General features: G+C 39.8%; 1 protein-coding gene across 1 annotated transcript in view; it reads right to left on the reverse strand.

Moving 5' to 3' along the window:
* The window catches only part of CAGE1 (cancer antigen 1), a 62545-nt gene that overhangs the window by 41239 nt on the left and 1774 nt on the right, over positions 1-19532 (reverse strand). The window contains exons 2-7 of the mRNA XM_054492786.2: positions 18972-19189; positions 17767-17854; positions 10582-10991; positions 4759-5817; positions 1597-1746; positions 376-486 (exon numbers count right to left, since the gene is read on the reverse strand). Of these exons, the coding sequence (XP_054348761.2) occupies positions 376-486; positions 1597-1746; positions 4759-5817; positions 10582-10991; positions 17767-17854; positions 18972-19189 (2036 nt within the window). The remainder of the gene's footprint in view (positions 1-375; positions 487-1596; positions 1747-4758; positions 5818-10581; positions 10992-17766; positions 17855-18971; positions 19190-19532) is intronic.

Consider the following 19532-nt stretch of genomic DNA (forward strand, 5'->3'; position numbering starts at 1 on the left):
GCCCTCGTCCTTTACCCACGTGAGAAATAAAATTGTTTTCAATGTTTCTATTATTCCAAAGGATGAAGTTTGAAATCACTATAGGAAAGTCAAAATAAACAACCCTTCAGGAATCAGTAGTGCCGTGCAAAAATGAAAAAATTTATCATACTAAATTTTTTGTAGGTGAATGAGATTTTCCCATACAGACAGACAATAAAACAAGTCAAATGTTGGGACATTTTATCTCTTTAGTGAGGGGCACAGTAAAACTAATCTGGTCCCCCAAAATAATTTTTAAAATGATTCCAACTTTAAGAGTTACTTCTTCACTACCTTTTAACTATTTTTTCACTAAAAATAATACAATTTTTAGATGAAGAATAAATATAGTACCTCTTTATCTAAATTTTTCTTTTTAAGATGGAGGCTCTTCAGTTTTTGCAGCATTATATCACTAACCTTCTCACTCTCTTTGAAATGTTCAGCATCAGAATTGGTGATGTCCTAAGGGTAAGAGTTTCAGAAGCTAGATGAAAAAGTTTTTACTAAAGCTAAAATGAGGCCAAAACTATGCATATGAAACAAAAACAAATCTTTCAATAAGTAAGCAAATCAAAAGAGGTAAAATCATATTGAACTCCATTCCTCAATTACTTATCAGAAGGCATCTAATAAAGGGTTAGTACAGAAAGACTTCATTTTTTTAATTTTAATTTTTTTTTTTTTTTTTGAGATAGAGTTTTGCTCTTTCGCCTAGGCTGGAGTGCAGTGGTGCGATCTCTGCTCACTGCAACCTCTCCCCCCAGGTTCAAGCGATTTTCCTGCCTCAGCCTCCCAAGTAGACGGGATTATAGGCACCTGCCACCACGCCCAGCTAATTTTTGTATTTTTAGTAGAGATGGGGTTTCACTATGTTGGCCAGGCTGGTCTCGAACTCCTGGCCTCAGGTGATCTGCCTGCCTCGGCCTCCCAAATTGCTGGGATTACAGGCGTGAGCCACCGCACCTGGCCGTGCATGTCCCTTAATTGTTTTTTTCATTAAATGCAGTGCTTATAAGCTCCCAGGACAGAGCATCGTTTTCCCATCTTAAAGATAAGGAAACTGAAATGGAGGTTAGGTTACTTGGTCAAGTTACACAGCTAGGAAATGATAAGCCAGCATCTGAACTCATCTGACAGCAACTTCACTTTTCATTCTACTAATGTACACAACTCTACACTGCCCTTCCCCTACTCCTAACCAAACATGGCATTTTAGATTGGGCAAACAGCTCATTAATGTTAACAGTCACTAATCACTAGGCGCAGACTGACCAGAGCATAAGACTACTGATCTGGGAGGGCATCGCTGAAATGTAGGAAGTACTTAATAGAGGGTTCTTTTTATCTTATTACATCTTATCTATCTGTACACTTGTGAGGATTAGGTGTTCAAGAAAGATAAGCAGAAAGAAGACATGGGGCGAAGAAGGGCTGGATGGATGGCTTAGGGGTCTGTATTTTATCTTCAATTCTTCATTTTCTTCTTCCACAACTTAATTCCTTTTATTGCGTCTCTTTTAGTCCAACCCCAGTATTTATTCCTCCCCTACTAAAATATCTATGTTTTATTACCTGGCACGTGAGAAGTCCCACCATCAGAACCAGAAGACTGTGCATTTTGGAGGCCAGCTGAGAAGCTCTTTTTATATCTGCAGGATTCAGGCTCTCTTCTTCACAAAGTGAGCAATCCGGGAGCAGATTAGACTGTGTCGTTTTTGTATCCTACGTGCACATAATTCAGATTTGTCAAAATAATGATGAAGAACCTGAAATATCTTTTAAGTAAAATGCTGGATAAAATGCCACTCTTAAAAACCTTGGGCGATAGTTCTCAAACTTTTTCATCTTAGGATCCCTTCAGAAATTAAAACTGAGAATATTTTAAAATATTTGTTTACCAATTCTTTTAAAGTAGCAATAACTCCATTATGTAGAAGCATAAATAACAATTTATTTATTTATTTATTTTTGAGCCAGGGTCTCACTCTGTCACACACGCTGGAGTGCAGTAGTGTGAACCTGGCTCACTGCAGCCTCAAATGCCTAGGCTCACACAATCCTCCCACCGCAGTCTCCCCAGTAGCTGAAACCACAGGTGCAGGCCACCACACTCGGCTAATTTTTCAAATTTTTTGTAGAGATGGGGGTCTCACCATGTTGCCCAGGCTGGTCTTGAACTACTGGACTCAAGCAATGTTCTTGCTTTAGCCTCCCAAGTGCTGGTATTGCAAGTGTGAACCACTGTGCCAAACCAATAATAATTTTTTAAAAAAACAATTATCACATTTTTCAGAACAAAAAATTTGTGAAAAGAATGGCACTGCTTTCATTTTTTGCAAATATTTTTAATGCTGGCTTAATTGAAGATAGCTGGATTCTCATATTTGCATCACACATTCCATCAGCCATGAGAGCAATTACATCATCACACATCATGTAGCTTCTGGAAAACTCCACTGCACACTTGTGAAAAATGAGAGTAAAAAAGGCAATAATGTCTTAATATTACTATAAAAATACTTTTGACTTCACAGATACTCCCAAACCATACTTGGAGAAAACAGAACTAGAATTCATGAAAAGCAAAACCATAAGCAGAGTAAGTATGAATTCAGAGTGTTAGAGAAATTGATTAATCAAAATATAAAATAAGGAACTTGAAGAAAATTATATACTGTGCTAAATGTGTACAATTAAACTAATTCATTCAGAGCTTACCAATTTAAAATTCGTCATGATTTGGTTAGGAGCTCAAGTTAAGGTGGCTTAGGTCAGTGGTTCTCAAAGTGTGGTCCCAGGACCAGCAGCATCAACAACAACTGGGATCTTGCTGGAAATGCACGTTCTCAGGCCCCACACCAGAATTACTGAATCAGAAACTCTAGGATAGGGCCAGCAATCTGTGTTTTAACAAGCGTTTTAGGGAATTTTGAAGAATGTTCAAGTTTGAAAATCACTGGCTTAGATAATCCTTTTTTCTTAGATCTTAGATTTTTTTTTAATTTAGGAAAAGAATATTTTCCTAAGAATCCTTAAAAACAGTAAAATCATTTACTTGTAAAGAATACTTAAAATGATTACAGATTCATAAAAGAGGGTCCACTAAGGACATCTTAAGGTAACATCAGCTCAGTTCAAGTTATTAAAACAAATATAAACACATCCAGGTGCAGTGGCTCACACTTGTAATCCCAGCACTTTGGGAGGCCAAGGAAGGTGGATCACCTGAGATTGGGAGTTCGAGACCAGGCTGGCCAACATGGTGAAACACTGTCTCTACTGAAAATACAAAAAAATTAGCTGGGCATGGTGGTGTGTGCCTATAATCCCAGCTACTCGGGAGGCTGAGGCAGGAGAATCGCTTGAACCCGGGAGGCAGAGGTTGCAGTGAGAGGAGATCACACCACTGCACTCCAGACTGGGCAACAGAGCGAGACTCCGTCTTAATAAATAAATAAATAAAACAAATACAAAAAATAAACTTACACATTTTTCTAGTTCATATTAGCCTTTTTTCTAAGTAATCAGTTAATAAGATTTTACTATACATACTTTAAGGCAGGCCTACACAACTGAAATAGATGTCCTCTGTCTTCTGAAAATTATCACTTCCAGAATGTGTTTCCAGGTTCTTGGCTGCCAAAAAAGCCTTTTGAACTACATATAATAAAAGATTACAGCTTCTTCAAACATATTGATATGGTTCTGATGCTGTTCTTAAATGTATAAAACTAGTATATCATACAGGTTTGTTTTGCCTTGTAAATCAAACATACAATTGTATTATTTTGTTTTGTTGATGAATAGAATTGAGAGATGACTTAGAAAATCTTTTCTCAAAGGAACCCTGGGGTTGGGCGCGGTGGCTCACACCTGTAATTCCAGCACTTTGGAAGGCTGAGGCAGGTGGATCACTTGAGGTCATGAATTCGAGACCAGCCTGGCCAACATGGTGAAACCCCATCTCTACTAAAAATACAAAATTAGCTGGGCATGGTGGCGCATGCCTGTAATCCCAGTTACTTGGGAGGCTGAGGCAGGAGAATCACTTGAACCTGGGAGGCAGAGGTTGCAGTGAGCCAAGATCGTGTCACTGCACTCCAGCCTGGGTGACAGAGCAATACTGTCTCAAAAAAAAAAAAAAAAAAAAAAAAAGTAACTGCTGGAAGATGCTTTTGATGACTGGCAATGAGTACCCACAAAATTCCCAGGTTAACTGCCACCTCTACCAAAATAACCACAAGAAGGCAGGAATAGCTGTTCTTTGAATGTTCATGAACCAAAAGAAACTTCTCCAAACCTGTGGTGTATTTTCCTTTCCATATCTGATTTTCGTTTTTCTTTTTTTGAGACAGAATCTTGCTCTGTCACTCAAGCTGGAGTGCACTGTCACAGTCATAGTTCACTGCAGCTTCAAGCTCCTGAGCTCAAGCAATTCCCCCATCTCACCCTCCCGAATAGATAGGACTATAGGCGCACACCACCATGCATGACAGATTGGCTGATTTAAAAAATGTTTTGTAGAGATGGGGTCTCACTATGTTGTGCAGGCTGGTGTCAAACTCCTAGCCTCAAGAGATCCTCCTGCCTCAGCCTCCCAAAATGCTGAGATCTGTTTCTTTCTTTAATAATTCTTTCTGCAAACAAATATAAGTGCCATGTCTAAATATGCATCACCAGACCACTAGAAACTCTTGAAATTCCACATTAGAGATTTAGAATGTGTATCAATACCTTGGTAATATCTGACTTCAAGACTTCCTCTAATTGATCCTTTAACTGAGCTGTCTCAAATTTAGGGACATAATTTTGCTCTTTACTCCTTGCAACCTGCTGTTTAAGTTTTGCATTCTCATTTTTTACTTCGTTGATTTGCTGCTGAAGTTTTATATTCTTCGTTCTTTCATTTTCAGACATAAATTGCAAATTTCTAACTTGAGTGAGCAATTTCTCAAGTCTAGATTTCAGTTTCTGTCTTTCTTCCAGGTTTTCCTTTTCACGTTTCTGGAATTCCTCCTGTAAAGACAAGAACTCTTGTTCTTGGGTCTCTTTTTCCCGTTTCAACAAGTCCAAAGCAGAAGCTGTGGCCTTTTCCAGTTCTTTTTTGAGTTGTTGTAGTCTCTCTACCTCTTCTTCTTTCTTGCTTAAGGTTTTGTCCATCTCTAAATACTGACTTACAGATTTATTTTTTTGTTGCATTTCAGTCATGTACCTTTCCTGTAAACGCATATAATTAGCCTTGATCTTCTTAAATTGAAGCTGTAACATTTCCTTGTCATTCCTGGATTCCTGAAGATGTTTTTGGGTGTTAGCTAAAACCTCTTCCAAATTCTGCAATGTCTTTTTAGTATCATTCTTCTCTAGGATTATTTTGTATTTGTCTTCAATTAATTCTTCAACATTCTCCTTTAGCTTATTGATGACATCAATGAACACTTGCTGTTTGGTAATCTTCATCTGTAGTTCTTTAACCCTCTTCTCTAAATACAGGTTACTACACTGGAGTTCTTGGATTCGCGCTTCCTGCTTTCTGTTAGTATGTTTTAATTTCTGCAAGACTTCATTTAAAGCCATGTCCTCTTGAACAGGTTGTAAGCTTTCAGCACTTTGCTCCCGGTCAGGCATCTCACAGTTCTCCCGACATGATTCGCTCCTCCAGGAAATGCCTGCCGAAGACCAACTTGAGATAATTTCTGGCCTCTCCACACCCTCTGCTGTGACTTCCTTTTCATAACTGACTGACATCTCAGGAATCTCCCCATAATTCTGTATTTCTTTTGAAGGAACTGCAGTCTGTAAATTATAGTAAACAAAGTAAGTGTGAACGAGTAGAAAGATCATGAACTTTCAAGTCAGATAGGGCTGGCCTTGAATTCTATTAGTAGATCCCCTATTTGGCTTCTTCCGCTATAAAGTAACAATAGTGTCTACTTCCAATAATAATGCCTATTAACAAAAGTTAATACCTATGTATTAATTGCTAAATGTACAGCACCTAACAGACAGCAGGGCACAGGCAGTAGGTATATGACAGATATACATCCCATTTACTTTGACAAAAGGAAAATTAAACTTTCATCCTCTTACCATTTTCTATTATGCAAACTTCTCTGAACACATATAAGATGCTTTGACTTCAAATGAATTCAGACAAATAAATGTGTCAATTACCTTACAGACTGCAAGGTTGCTCTCTTTTTTTTCTTTAACATGTTATTACTGGGCCAAAAGTTTGGATTTTTAGGTAGGAAAGGTCTCTTCTCTTTTGAATATTTTCTGTTCCACATTTAGACCATTATCTCATTATTCTGTGACTCTCAGGAACATTAGAATGGCAGAAGAACATGTCTCATGATTGACTTTATGCTGCCGATACAGGTTTCGAGGAGGTTATAAAAAGACAGTAGGCTGGGCGAGGTAGCTCATGCCTGTAATCCCAGCACTTTGGGAGGCCGAGGTGGGTGGATCACCTGAGGTCAGGAGTTTGAGACCGGCCTGACCAACATGATAAAACCCCATCTCTGCCCAAAATACAAAAATTAGCCAGGCGTGGTGGCACATGCTTATAATCCCAGCTACTCGGGAAGCTGAGTGAGGCAGCAGAATCACTTGAATGCAGGAGGCGGAAGTTGCAGTGAGCTGAGATTACACCACTGCACTCCAGGCTGGGCGACAGAGCGAGACTCTGTCTCAAAAAGTAATAATAATAAAATAAACAAATAAAAATTTAAAAAGACAGTAAATTGTAAGAAATGGTGAAATGAATATGACATTAAATACTCAGGGCCGGATGCAGTGGCTCATGCTTGTAATCCCAGTACTTTGGGATGCTGAGGCGGGCAGATCACCAGGTCAGGAGATCAAGACCATCCTGGCCAACATGGTGAAACCCCATCTCTACTAAAAATACAAAAATTAGCTGGGTGTGGCGGTGTGCTCCTGTAGTCCCGGCTACTCAGGAGGCTGAGGCAGGAGAATTGCTTGAACCCTGGAGGCAGAGGCTGCAGTGAGCCGAGATTGCGCCACTGCACTCCAGCCTGGGTGACAGAGCGAGACTCTGTCTCAAAAAAACAAAAAACAAACAAACAAAAAACAAAAACAAAACCCAGGCCAGGCACAGTGGCTCATACCTGTAATCCCAACACTTTGGGAGCCCAAGGTGAGAGGATTCCTTGAGACCAGGAGTTCGAGACCAGCTTGGGTAACATAGTGAGACCCTATCTCTACAAAAAAATATTTTAAAAATCAGTCAGGCGTGGTGGCACGTGCCTGTAGTCCTAGCTCCTTGGGAAGCTGAGGCAGGAGGATTTCCTGTGGGCCAATGATCACACTGCTCTCCAATCTGAGTAACAGAGCAACACACCTTGTATCTACAAAAAATAAATAAATAAAAACCCAGTAAAAGGTATCTGTAGTGGTGTGCTGTATAATTCTCTGGAATTTAGAGACAAGGACTTCTGTATTTTGCTTTTTTGGCTCATCCTTCTGCAGAACCTTGTATCTTAATGGTTTTTCATTGTTCTGGGATAAAGACAACTATCATTACTAAGACCTATAAGGTCCTAATACCTTGCTCTTGATATCTGCTATGCTTTAAATGCATCCCCTAAAGTTCATGTGCCGGAAGCTTAATCCCCAATGCAACAGTGTTGGAAGACGGGGCCTAGTAAGAGGTGAATAAAAGTGACTAAATGTTGTTATCGCAGGAGTGTGTTAGTTATCACAAGTGGATTTGTTACAAAAGTGAGTTTGGGGGCTGGGAGCGGTGGCTCACACCTGTAATCCCAGCACTTTGGGAGGCCGAGGCAGGCGGATCACAAGGTCAGGAGATTGAGACCATCCTGGCTAACACTGTGAAACCCCGTCTCTACTAAAAATACAAATAATTAGCTGGGCGTGGTGGCACACACACCTGTAATCCCAGCTACTCAGAAGGGTGAAGCAGGAGAATTGCTTGAACCCAGGAGGCGGAGGTTGCAGTGAGCCAAGATGGTGCCACTGCACTCCAGCCTGAGCGACACGAGCGAGAATCCATCTCAAAATAAATAAATAAATAAATAAAAGTTAGTTTGGCCTCCACTTGCTCCCTCGATCTCACCCTCTTTTGCCCCTTCACCTCCCACCATGAAATGACAGCACAGAGACCCTCGCGTGATGCTAGCACCATGGACCTAGCCTCCAGAACCATGAGCCAGATAAATTTTTATTCATTATAAATTGCCCAGTCTGTGATATAGTTGCAGCAGTATGAAATGAACTAAAGCAGTATCTGACCCATACCACCTCTCTGTCTTCATCTGCTATACCCCTCCTCCTTCCTCCAACTCTTATCTTCCTGGACTCAGGGCTTCCTTCAGGTCCTAGTAGGTACCATGCTTCCTGTGGCCACAGGGTTTGCAGACGTTATTCCTTCTGTATGGAAAGCTCTCCTACCATACCTGCCTAATTAACTCCTACCCATCCTTTAGAGCTCAGCTCAATGATCATTTCTTCAGGGATGCCTTCCCCAGACTCCCTGATCAGGGTAGTATCCTTATCATAGATGCCCATCCTACTTACATGTGCAGCACTTATGATAGTTGCAAGTTTATATGTAACTTTATATAGCATCATAGCATCAATAGAAACTTTATATAACATGTTCTACATATACTTTATATGTAACTTTATTCACCTAACTTATTGATCTTATTATAGTTGCAAGTTCACATTTATTTGTGTGATTATTTGATGAATGACTACCTCCTCTAGTAGGATGTTGTCTTCATGAGGACAACAAGTACATCTTTTTGTCTATTTTCTAACCATTACCTAATATGTAGTACAGACCTGGCATGTAATAGATGCCTAAAAGTATCTATTGACTGAATGAAAAATGGCTAAATGCAATGGAAAGAGGAAAGAACAATCTTGCGAAACCCTATTTAAGCTGATTTTTTAAATGTTGTTTTCCAGAAATCAACATGGACAAATAAAGTTCTTTTAAATGCTGTCATCTACTTTCAAAAAAATGAAAATGCTCATACTTGTAAATAAGACATTATAGTCATAGTGTTTCCCATCAAACTCACATTGAAAACGTATTATTGGCCAGGTGTGGTAGCTCACACCTGTAATCCCAGCACTTCGGGAGGCCAAGGCGGGTGGATCATTTGAAGTCAGCAGTTCAAGACCAGCCTGACCAACATGATGAAAACCCTTCTCTACTAAAAATACAAAAAAAATTAGCCAGGTGTGGTGGCACACGCCTGTAATCCCAGCTATTCAGGAGGCTGCAGCAGGACAGTCGCTTGAATCCAGGAAGCAGAGGTTGCGGTGAGCCAAGATCATGCCACTGCACTCCAGCCTGGGCAACAGAGTGAGACTCCGTATCAAAAACAAAACAAAACAACAAAAAAAGAGAAAAGGTATTACCTATACTATTCTTGAATTTTACCTATTTTCCCATACCAATTCCTAGTATTTTTAATTTTTTTGTTCAGAAAGTACACAGAATATATACTGTCGGTATCTTCAGTGCTCTTAGGATACTACATGTCTGCTCGGAATCAATAAACCAAACGATAAACTAATATTTTCACTTTAGTAGAAAAATTAGTATTTTTTGCTTGTCAATAGAAGTCCAATATGACAGAGAAATCTTGTTTTTCTTGAAAAATGAATTAGTGCCTCTGCACTCCTTCCTCTTCTTAACCTTTCCATCACTGTAAACTCTGCTACTTCCAGCCATTTTGATTCAACAAATTTAAAATATTATATTCAGACTGCTCTGTCTACACAGTAGCCATTCTTTTGTTTCTTTACTTCTCTTTTTTTTTTTTTTTTTTTGAGACGGAGTGTCGTTCTGTTGTCCAGGCTGGAGTGCAGTGGCGCAATCTCGGCTCACTGCAAGCTCCGCCTCCCGGGTTCACGCCATTCTCCCGCCTCAGCCTCCCGAGTAGCTGGGACTACAGGCGCCCGCCACCACGCCCGGCTAATTTTTTGTATTTTTAGTAGAGATGGGGTTTCACCATGTTAGCCAGGATGATCTCGATCTCCTGACCTCGTGATCCACCCATCTCGGCCTCCCAAAGTGCTAGGATTAAAGGCGTGAGCCACCGCGCCCGGCGTTTCTTTACTTCTCTAATAAACTTGTTTGTGGTGAAAAAAAAATTATAGTAAAAAAAGCTTATTATATTCAAGGAACCATATAGACGCTGTGGGGCATAAGAGGGTGAGTAAGACAGTCCTGATCCTTAGAGAAATTACCATTTGGTAGAGCTAATCCTCAAGTATGGACTTGATTTTACTAGAAAAATTTATTTCTGAATTGACTAAGATCTCAGAATGCATTTTCCCCAGAGAAGCAAAGTCCCTCATGCTAACTGGGTGATTTAACACTACTTGGAAAAGTCTCAGATTATATATATATATATAATTTTTTAAATGCATCCTTTAATACTCCACAGGCTTTACTGACCATCACAATCGTACCTCCTCTGCTTTATAATTAACTCTCAGATGAACTAGGTTAGAACTATTCTCTTTATCAAATGGTTTTACAATATGATTGTGTACACTTTCCTTATATAAGAAGCTTGGAGGTTGGCTAGGGTTGAGGGCAGATTCCTTGGCAATACTTTTAGCCAGTGACTTTTCTGTAAATTTCAGCGTCTCTCCACTGCAGTGGATTAGAGGTGGGCTTCTAGGAGGAGGCTGTCTAAAATACTCGTTACCAAGTTGGTCTGTATTTGCAGAAACACTAGTTTCCATTGGATTTTCTTCCTTAAATGAGTCTTGCTTTATATTGTTGTCTTTTGCATAATTATACACTTGACTTTGAAATTCTGGCTTCTCTGTCATTTCATCATCAAATGCTTCTACCCAGTGAAATTTGCAAACGGTTTCAAATTGTCTCAAGGAAGATATGCTGATGGTGTCAACTGGCTGAATTAGTACATTCTTTGAGTAATTTTCAATGTTGTTATCTCATAAGAAAGAGAAAGAAGGAAATAAAAACGAGTAGGCCATGAACTTGGATGGTAACAGTTATATTTATCAAATAAACCGCTGTAGCCACTTAAAAATTATATATTATTTCAACCTTATTTACTGTGTGAATTTTAGCATGGTTTTGTGCTAGCAAACAAAACAAAACTTTTTACATGGGGGAAAGAACTCCCCAAATGACTGCTAGGAAAAAGTGTGTTATATGTAATTCTGGTCAAATACAATTACAATAAATTTCAAGATAACTTCAAAATTCTTTTGTTGTACTGTAATTTTAAGATGTTTTAAATTATACAATGTTCCAAAAGGACAAGGATAGTATAATAGAAAACACATATAAACTTGCTTAATCTCACAAAAATCCCATGATGTCAGTACTGTTATGATCCCTATTTTACAGATAAGGAAACTGAAGTGTAAGAGATGTTAAAGTCACTCGTCCAAGGTCACAGAGCTGCTAAGCAGTGCTGCTGAGATTCTACACTACTACTTCTAAATGCTATGCTATACTATTTTTCAATATGACAAATTATGCAGACGTAATGTTTTTTTAAAATCAGGAGCAAATAAGAAAACAAAATGTTACAAATTAATGATCCCTTTTATCTAACTTTCCTCCTCCCCAGAGATAACCAGTGTACTGAAGCTCATATGTATTCATTTTTCCCATTCCCATTGTACTTTTACTACTGATTTATGTATCTTAAATAATAAAATCAACATAATCTTCCCAAAGAATAAAGTTCTCAGATTTCCTCATTTTCTGACACCCTTAATGTCTCAGTACTTTTTTTCACAGTACCTCTGGACCAAAAGGAGTACTTAAGTTCCATTTAGTAAATAATTAAGTTCAAACTAGTATTTGTCCTAAGTTATTAGCTGTTTGAAAACACACATAAACTAAAAGAAAAATATAAGATTTTATTCTTAAACAACCACACTTTACTACTTGGATGTACACTGTTAGGCACCGTACAGCACCTCAAACCGTGGAATCAGATTGGAGACTACCACTCTCACTTCCTATTCTACAATGATTTTCACACAGGACTTGCTTTTTATTATAGCAACCTCCAAAAACCTACCTTTACAAATAAGACATCATAGGAAGGACTATAGTATGGGTTTATAGTGAAAACTACAGCTAACAGATTGTGGGGGTCTGATAGATGTCCAGTGTCACTGTTTCCCTCAAACTCCAAAATACCCTGCAACACTTTAGGTGAATGATTAATGTATAGTATTGTTTTATGTGCTTTTATATTTTACATAAATAGCATCTCACTCTATTTATAGCCATATAAAAGTCTTGGATGCAGTGGTTTACACCTGTAATCCTAGCACTTTGGGAGGCTGAGGTGGGTGGATCACCTGAGGTCAGGAATTCGAGACCAGCCTGGTCAACATGGTGAAACCCCATCTCTACTAAAAATACAAAATTTAGTGGGGCGTGGTGGTGCACACCTGTAATCCCAGCTACTCGGGAGGCTCAGGCAGGAGAACCACTTGAACCTGGGAGGCGGAGGTTGTAGTGAGCCGAGATCATGCCACTGCACTCCAGCCAGGGTGACAGTGCAAGACTCCGTCTCAAAAAAAAAAAAAAAGTCTTTATTTCACACAAAATTTTGCTTCTGAGGCTTAGCCATATAAATACATATATATGTAGTTCATTTTACTGAAAGATTACACTTCATTCCTTTTTTGTTGGCTATTTAAGTTGCTTCTAATTTTGCCCTTAAAAACAGCACTGCAGTGAACATGTTTCCTTCTATGCCAATGTAAAAATTTTTGGCTAGGCTCTGGGGATACACCTAGAAGTGAAATTGCTGGATTATAGAAAATACATATCTTCAACTTTACTAGATATTGCAAAATTACTCTCCAAAGTGTTTGTACCAATTTATGGTTCTACCAGTAGCCCCAGGGTTCCTTTGCTCTACACATCCCTCCAAAACATGTCAAATTCATATGTATGAAATGGTATGTTACTGTGACCTTCTTAATGTACATCCTTTCATGTATTTAATGGTCTTACAGGTTTCTTTTTCTGTGGTCTGCTTGTTGTATACTGTTATGGGCTCAATTGTGTGCCCCCAAAATTCATATGCTGAAGCTCAAACCCCTAGTACCTTAAAATATGACTCTTATTTGTAGACAGGGCCTTTAAAAAAGTAATTGAGCTTAAAAGAGGTCACAAGAGTAGGCCCTAATCCAGTATGACTGGTGTCCTTATAAGAAGAGGAAGAGACAGCAGCGAGGCGTACACAAAGACAAAAGGCCATGTGAGACACTGCAAGAAGCTGGCCATCTGCAAGCCAGGGAGGGAGGCTTCAGGAGAAAGCGACCGCGCTGGCACCTTGATCTTGGACTGCCAGCCTCTCAGAATGAGAAAATGAATTTCCGTTGTTTACACTACCCAGTTTGTGGTGTTTTGTTATGGCAGCCCTAGCAAACTACTAATACATATACTTTGCCTGTTTTTCTATTACGTGCCTTTTTTTTTTTTTTGAGACAGAGTCTCTGTCACCCAGGCAGGAGTGCTGTGGCACGATCTCGGCTCATTGCAACCTCCACCTCCTGGGTTCAAGCGATTCTCATGCCTCAGCCTCCCAAGTAGCTGGGATTACAAGCATGCACCACTATGCCTGGCTAATTTTTGTATTTTTAGTAGAGATGGGATTCCACCATGTTGGCCAGGCTGGTCTTGAACTCCTGACCTCATGTGATCTGCCCACCTCAGCCTCCCAAAGTGCTGGGATTACAAGTGTGAGCCACTGTACCCAGCCTGAATTATGTGCCTTTTTCTTTTCCTTTCTTTTCTTTTTTTTTTTTTTTTTTTGGAGACGGAGTCTCACTATGTCCCCCAGGCTGGAGTGCAGTGGCGCAATCTCGGCTCACTGCAAGCTCTGCCTCCTGGGTTCACGCCATTCTCCCAAGTAGCTGGGACTACAGGCGCCCACCATCACACCTGGCTAATTTTTGTATTTTTAGTAGAGATGGGGTTTCACCGTGTTAGCCAGGATTGTCTCAATCTCCTGATCTCGTGATCTGCCCATCTCGGTCTTCCGAAGTGCTGGGATTACAGGCGTGAGCCACCATGCCCAGCCATTATGTGCCTTTTTCTAAGTGACTTGTAGTTCGTTATTTTAGATACCAAATCTTTGTCAATTATACATATTGCATGTATCTTCAGTCCATGCTTTTTACTTTATTATACTTTGGCCATACAGACGTTTTCTTAATGTAGTCAATGCATCGATTATGGATTGCATTTCTCCTGTCTTTTTTTTGAGACGGAGTCTCACTCTGTCACCCAGGCTGGAGTCAGTGGCGTGATCTCGGCTCACTGCAACCTTTGCCTCCCGGATTCAGGTGATTCTCCTGCGTCAGCCTCCTGAGTAGCTAGGACTACAGGCACGCGCCACTATGCCCAGCTAATTTTTGTATTTTTAGTAGAGGTGGGGTTTCACCATATTGGCCAGGCTGGGTTCGAACTCCTGACCTCCTGATCTGCTTGCCTCGGCCTCCCAAAGTGCTGAGATTACAGGCATGAGCTACCATGCCCAGCCCTGCATTTCTCATGTCTTAAGAAATCTTAGCCTGGGCGTGGTGGCTCATGCCTGTAATCCCAGCACTTTGGGAGGCTGAAGCTGGCAGATCACAAAGTCAGAGGTTCAAGACCAGCCTGGCCAACATGGTGAAACCCTGTTTCTACAAAAATACAAAAACATTAGCCGTACATAGTGGCAGGTGGCTGTAGTCTCATTACTCAGGAGGCTGAGGCAGGAGAATAGTTTGAACCTGGAAGGCAGAGGTTGCAGTGAGCCGAGATCGCTCCACTGCACTCCAGCCTGGGTGACAGAGCGAGATTCCATCTCAAAAAAAAAAAAGAAAAAGAAATCTTTTCTGTTGTCACAAAGGCATTTGATATGGTTTGGCTCTGTGTTCCCACCCAAATCTCATCTCCAATTGTAATCCCCACTTATTGAGGGAGGGACCTGGTGGGAGACAATTAAACCATGGGAACGGTTTTCCCCATGCTGTTCTTGCGATAGTGAGTTCTCACAAGATCTGATGGTTTCAAAGTGTTTGGCGGTTCCTCTGCCCCTCCTGTCGTCATTTAAGATGTGCCTTGCTTCCTGTTTGTCTTCTGCCGTGATTCTGTTTCCTGAGGCCTCCCCAGCCGTGTGGAACTGTGATCCAATTAAACCTCTTTTCTTTATACATTACCCAGTCTCAGGTAGTTCTTTATGGCAGTGTGAAAACAGCCTAATACAGCATTTTCTACACTTCTTTTATAAGTTAGAACTTTGCAGTTCACATATAGGCCTTTACCCACGTGGACTTTATTTTGTATTTGGTGTGAGGTAAGGTTCTAATCATTTCCTACATTGAGAGAGCCAACTGTTCCAGCACAACGAAATGAACTCCCCCACTGGTTTATAATGACACCTCTATCAAATACCAGGTGTCCTCATATATAAATGGATCTACTTTTGGACTTTGTCTTTTATTTATCCTACTGGTTTGTTACCCTTCTGCCTATAATACATTGTTATAATTACTATAACTAATAACTCTTGTTATCTAGCAGGGTAAGTCTCCACATCTTCTTTTTCAAAATTGTATTGGGTATTTTTTTTTAACTTTTTCACTTCTGAATGGGGATGTTAGGATTAAGGTAGGATACATGAAGTTGCATTAATCAATAGACTTCAGGAAAACTGACATCTTTACAATCTGAACATGAAACATTTAATTATTTTTTATGGCCTCCAGGAAAGTTTTATAATGTTTTTTAATGGAAATCTTACACTTTTTGTTAGATTTATTCTTAGGTACCTTAGTTTGTGCTGCTACTGATAATAGTAAGTTTTTAAGAATTACTGTTTTACATTTGTTGTTGCTAGTACATTGAATGCTATTGGTTTTTTAATATTAATTTTATATCTAGCTTTCTTCTAAACTTTCTTATTAGTTTTAATAGCTCATCTGTAGGTGCTTATGACTTTTCTATGTAGAAAAGTACATATTTGCAAATAATGATAATTACTTCTCTTCCTTTCTAATCCTTATAGCACTTATTGTCACTCAGGCTGGAGTGCAGTGGCGCCATCTCGGCTCACTGCAAGCTCCGCCTCCCGGGTTCATGCCATTCTCCTGCCTCAGCCTCCTGAGTAGCTGGGACTACAGGCGCCCGCCATCATGCCCTGCTAATTTTTTGTATTTTTAGTAGAGACGGAGTTTCACCACGTTAGCCAGGATGGTCTCGATCTCCTGACCTCGTGATCCGCCTGCCTCGGCAGCTCTTATTTTTCTTACACCTGCATGTATTAAATTCCATAATTTCAATAAGCCTTGTCGAATCTTTTCATTTTAGTATTATTTACAAGTATTAAAAATAAAGACATTTGTATACAGCATTTAGATTTACTTTAATAAACATGATCAATGTAGGGCCTGGTGTGGTGGCTCATATCTGTAATCCCAACACTTTGGGGCACCGAGGCAGGAGACTCACTTGAGCCCAGGAATTTGAGACCAGCCTGGGCAGCATAGTGAGATCCATTTCAAAAACAAAACCAAAAACATGATCAATGTATCTCATTATATGATTAAATCCTAAATAGCTTTCATCTATCAATTTAGGATTAGAATAACAGATTTGGGGTTACATCAACACACAGCTCTCTTTTTTTTTTTTGAGACAAGGTCTCACTGTGGTTGCCCATGCTGCAGTGCAGTGGCGTGATCTCAGCTCACTGCAGTCTCAGCCTCCCGCGCTCAGGTAATTCTCCCACCCAGGCCTCCAAAGCGGACCACGACGCCTGGCTAATTTTTTGTATTTTTAGTAGAGACGGGGTTTCGTCATGTTGCCCAATCTGATCTCAAACTAGTAGACTCAAGCCATCCTTCTGCCTTGGCCTCCCAAAGAGCTGGGATTACAGGTGTGAGCCACTGTACCTGGTGTTTTTTGTTTGTTTTGGTTTTTTTTGAGATAGAGTTTCGCTCTTGTTGCCCAGGCTGGAGCGCAATGGCGCGATCTCGGCTCACCACAACCTCCACCTCCTGGGTTCAAGGGAGTCTCCCGCCTAAGCCTCCCAAGTAGCTGGGATTACAGGCATGCACCACCACACTCGGCTCGTTTTGTATTTTTAGTAGAGACGGGGTTTCTCCATGTTGGTCAGGCTGGTCTTGAACTCCCAACCTCAGGTGATCCACTTGCCTCGGCCTCCCAAAGTGCTGGGATTACAGGTGTGAGCCACCATGCCTGGCCCCTCTTTTTTTTTAAGAGGCAGGTTCTCCTTCTGTTGCCCACTGGAGTGCAGTGACATGATCATAGCTCATAACAGCCTTGGACTTCCTGGCTCAAGCAATCCTCCCGCCTTGGCCTTCCAAAGCACTGGTATTATAGATATGATCCACCACACCCAACCTCAATACATATTTAAAGATATTTGTATAGTAGAAAATTTTTGTGTCTGAGTCTGAGACTTGATCACGGCTCATTCATTTAAAGCTACACAATCCTGGGCAAGTTACTCTCTGAGCCTTATTTTCCTTATCTGTAAAATGAAGATAAAAACAGCCCTTACTTCAATTTTTTAAAATCCTCATTTCAATAAGATTTTTTGTGGATTAAGTGTTATGATGTATATAAAGTGCTTAGCACAAAACCTGGCTATTGTTATTATCACGGAACACAAAAAAAAGTTTCTCTCTTTTGCATATTGCTAACAAGTAGATACTTACCATTTAACAAATTGTCTAGTGTGCCATAAGCATCTTCACAAAGTGTGGATTCATACTCATTTTCCCTTTCAAAATTCTTTATTTCATTCTGTATTAATAAAAAAGGCATTAATACTTCAAGCAAACATCACAAGCTTTTTCTAAAGGTATTTGCACATTGCCTAATTCTGCTATTAGAATATTTCATTACACAGGTAAAACGTGCTTTCTAGTATCTTTCCCCAGCATATACTTGGCTCCCTTTTAGTAAAACTATGCTGACAGAGTCCCAATATTAAACAACAATGTAACAAATAGCTTGCTATTTTAATATTTTGGTTTTTTGGTAAGTCAAATCATGTGACTATAAACTTAGGGATACGTGATAGCATATTTATGTATTGATAATTATTTGATGTTTATTAAATCTAGTCTAAACAGCATTAAGATGGTTGTTATTCCAGTCTTTTAACACTGAAAATATATAAAACAGGCATATATCTGTGATGTATTTTTATAAATTCCTATTTAGTGGAATCAGATGTCACTGACTATCAAATGTTTAGCACAACACTCATGAAGATATTGGGACATTACAATCTTTTATTTTTTAATAAAGGGAGGTAGGCATTTTCATGAAGACAGGAAAGTTGTCATTTACATGCAGGGTGCTGTCAATGTCATTACGAATGACAACTGAATCATTTGCATACTGATTAAGTGGAAGATGCATTAGAGTAGAAGTCAGGTTCCTGGGGCTCTTGTCCTGCCTCTGACTGAATTGGTCACGTCCCCTGGCTGCACTCCTGGGACTTCATGAGGCTAGAAAGGATCAGTTTTAACACTGTGTGTAAAAATGTACCTTGCTCTCTCGCATAGGCTGGAGTGCAGTGGCTCGATCTTGGCTCCCTGTAACCTCTACTTCCCAGGTTCAAGTGATTCACCTGTCTCAGCCTCCACAGTAGCTGGGATTACAGGTGCTCGCTTCCATGCCTGGCTAATTTTTATATTTTTAGCAGAGATGGGGTCTCACCATGTTGCCCAGGCTGGTCAAAATGTATCTTACGCTAGTGAAACTGGGAAAAGCAGACCCTGTATTCCCCTCCTTTATGTGTCCACTGAATATTGTTTTATTGTTCCTTATATTTTTGAAGAAATTTTCATATGGAAGACAATGTGAATTCTGAATACATCTGAGCCTCTTGGAACTTATAAGCAATGCACACCTGAGGCAAGTCACAAGTGGTACTGGTGGTTTCCATACAGATTGGAGAATCTGAAAGCGTTACACCTTGAGAAAGATTGCTGACATTCATGGTATCCGATTCTGACATGCTTTCTACTTTTTCATGAGAAGTATCCACTTCAAAATGTACAGGATCTGAAGGTGATGACCAAAATTTTTGATAGTCCTTGTTCATAACTGTTGAACAATGGAAGGCTTCTTTAAAAAAAAAAATTGTGTCTATTAGTAGGTACAAACAAAAAGTTTTTTCCCTATCCCTCTTCTCATTAAGAAAGTAGCAAAGTTCACTGCCCTTATTTGAAATGTCAATTGTCAAGTTATTAGAAAAATTAAAAATTTTAGTCTGAGTATACCGTAATTTGGTATGGTAGTAAATACTGATTTGGAGAAAAACAAACAGTATTGGCTACTATCCAATAACTCCCTAGAAGGCTTTGGACCTAGAAGTAAAGGGATCGCTATGTTATTTAATCAAAGGATATTTACAGAATGTTATCAGAGACCTATTAGTTTCCACAAAATCCTGGATTTTTATTTACTT

The sequence above is a fragment of the Pongo pygmaeus genome, chromosome 5 (genome assembly GCF_028885625.2).
Source record: "Pongo pygmaeus isolate AG05252 chromosome 5, NHGRI_mPonPyg2-v2.0_pri, whole genome shotgun sequence".
Taxonomy (NCBI): Eukaryota; Metazoa; Chordata; class Mammalia; order Primates; family Hominidae; genus Pongo; species Pongo pygmaeus.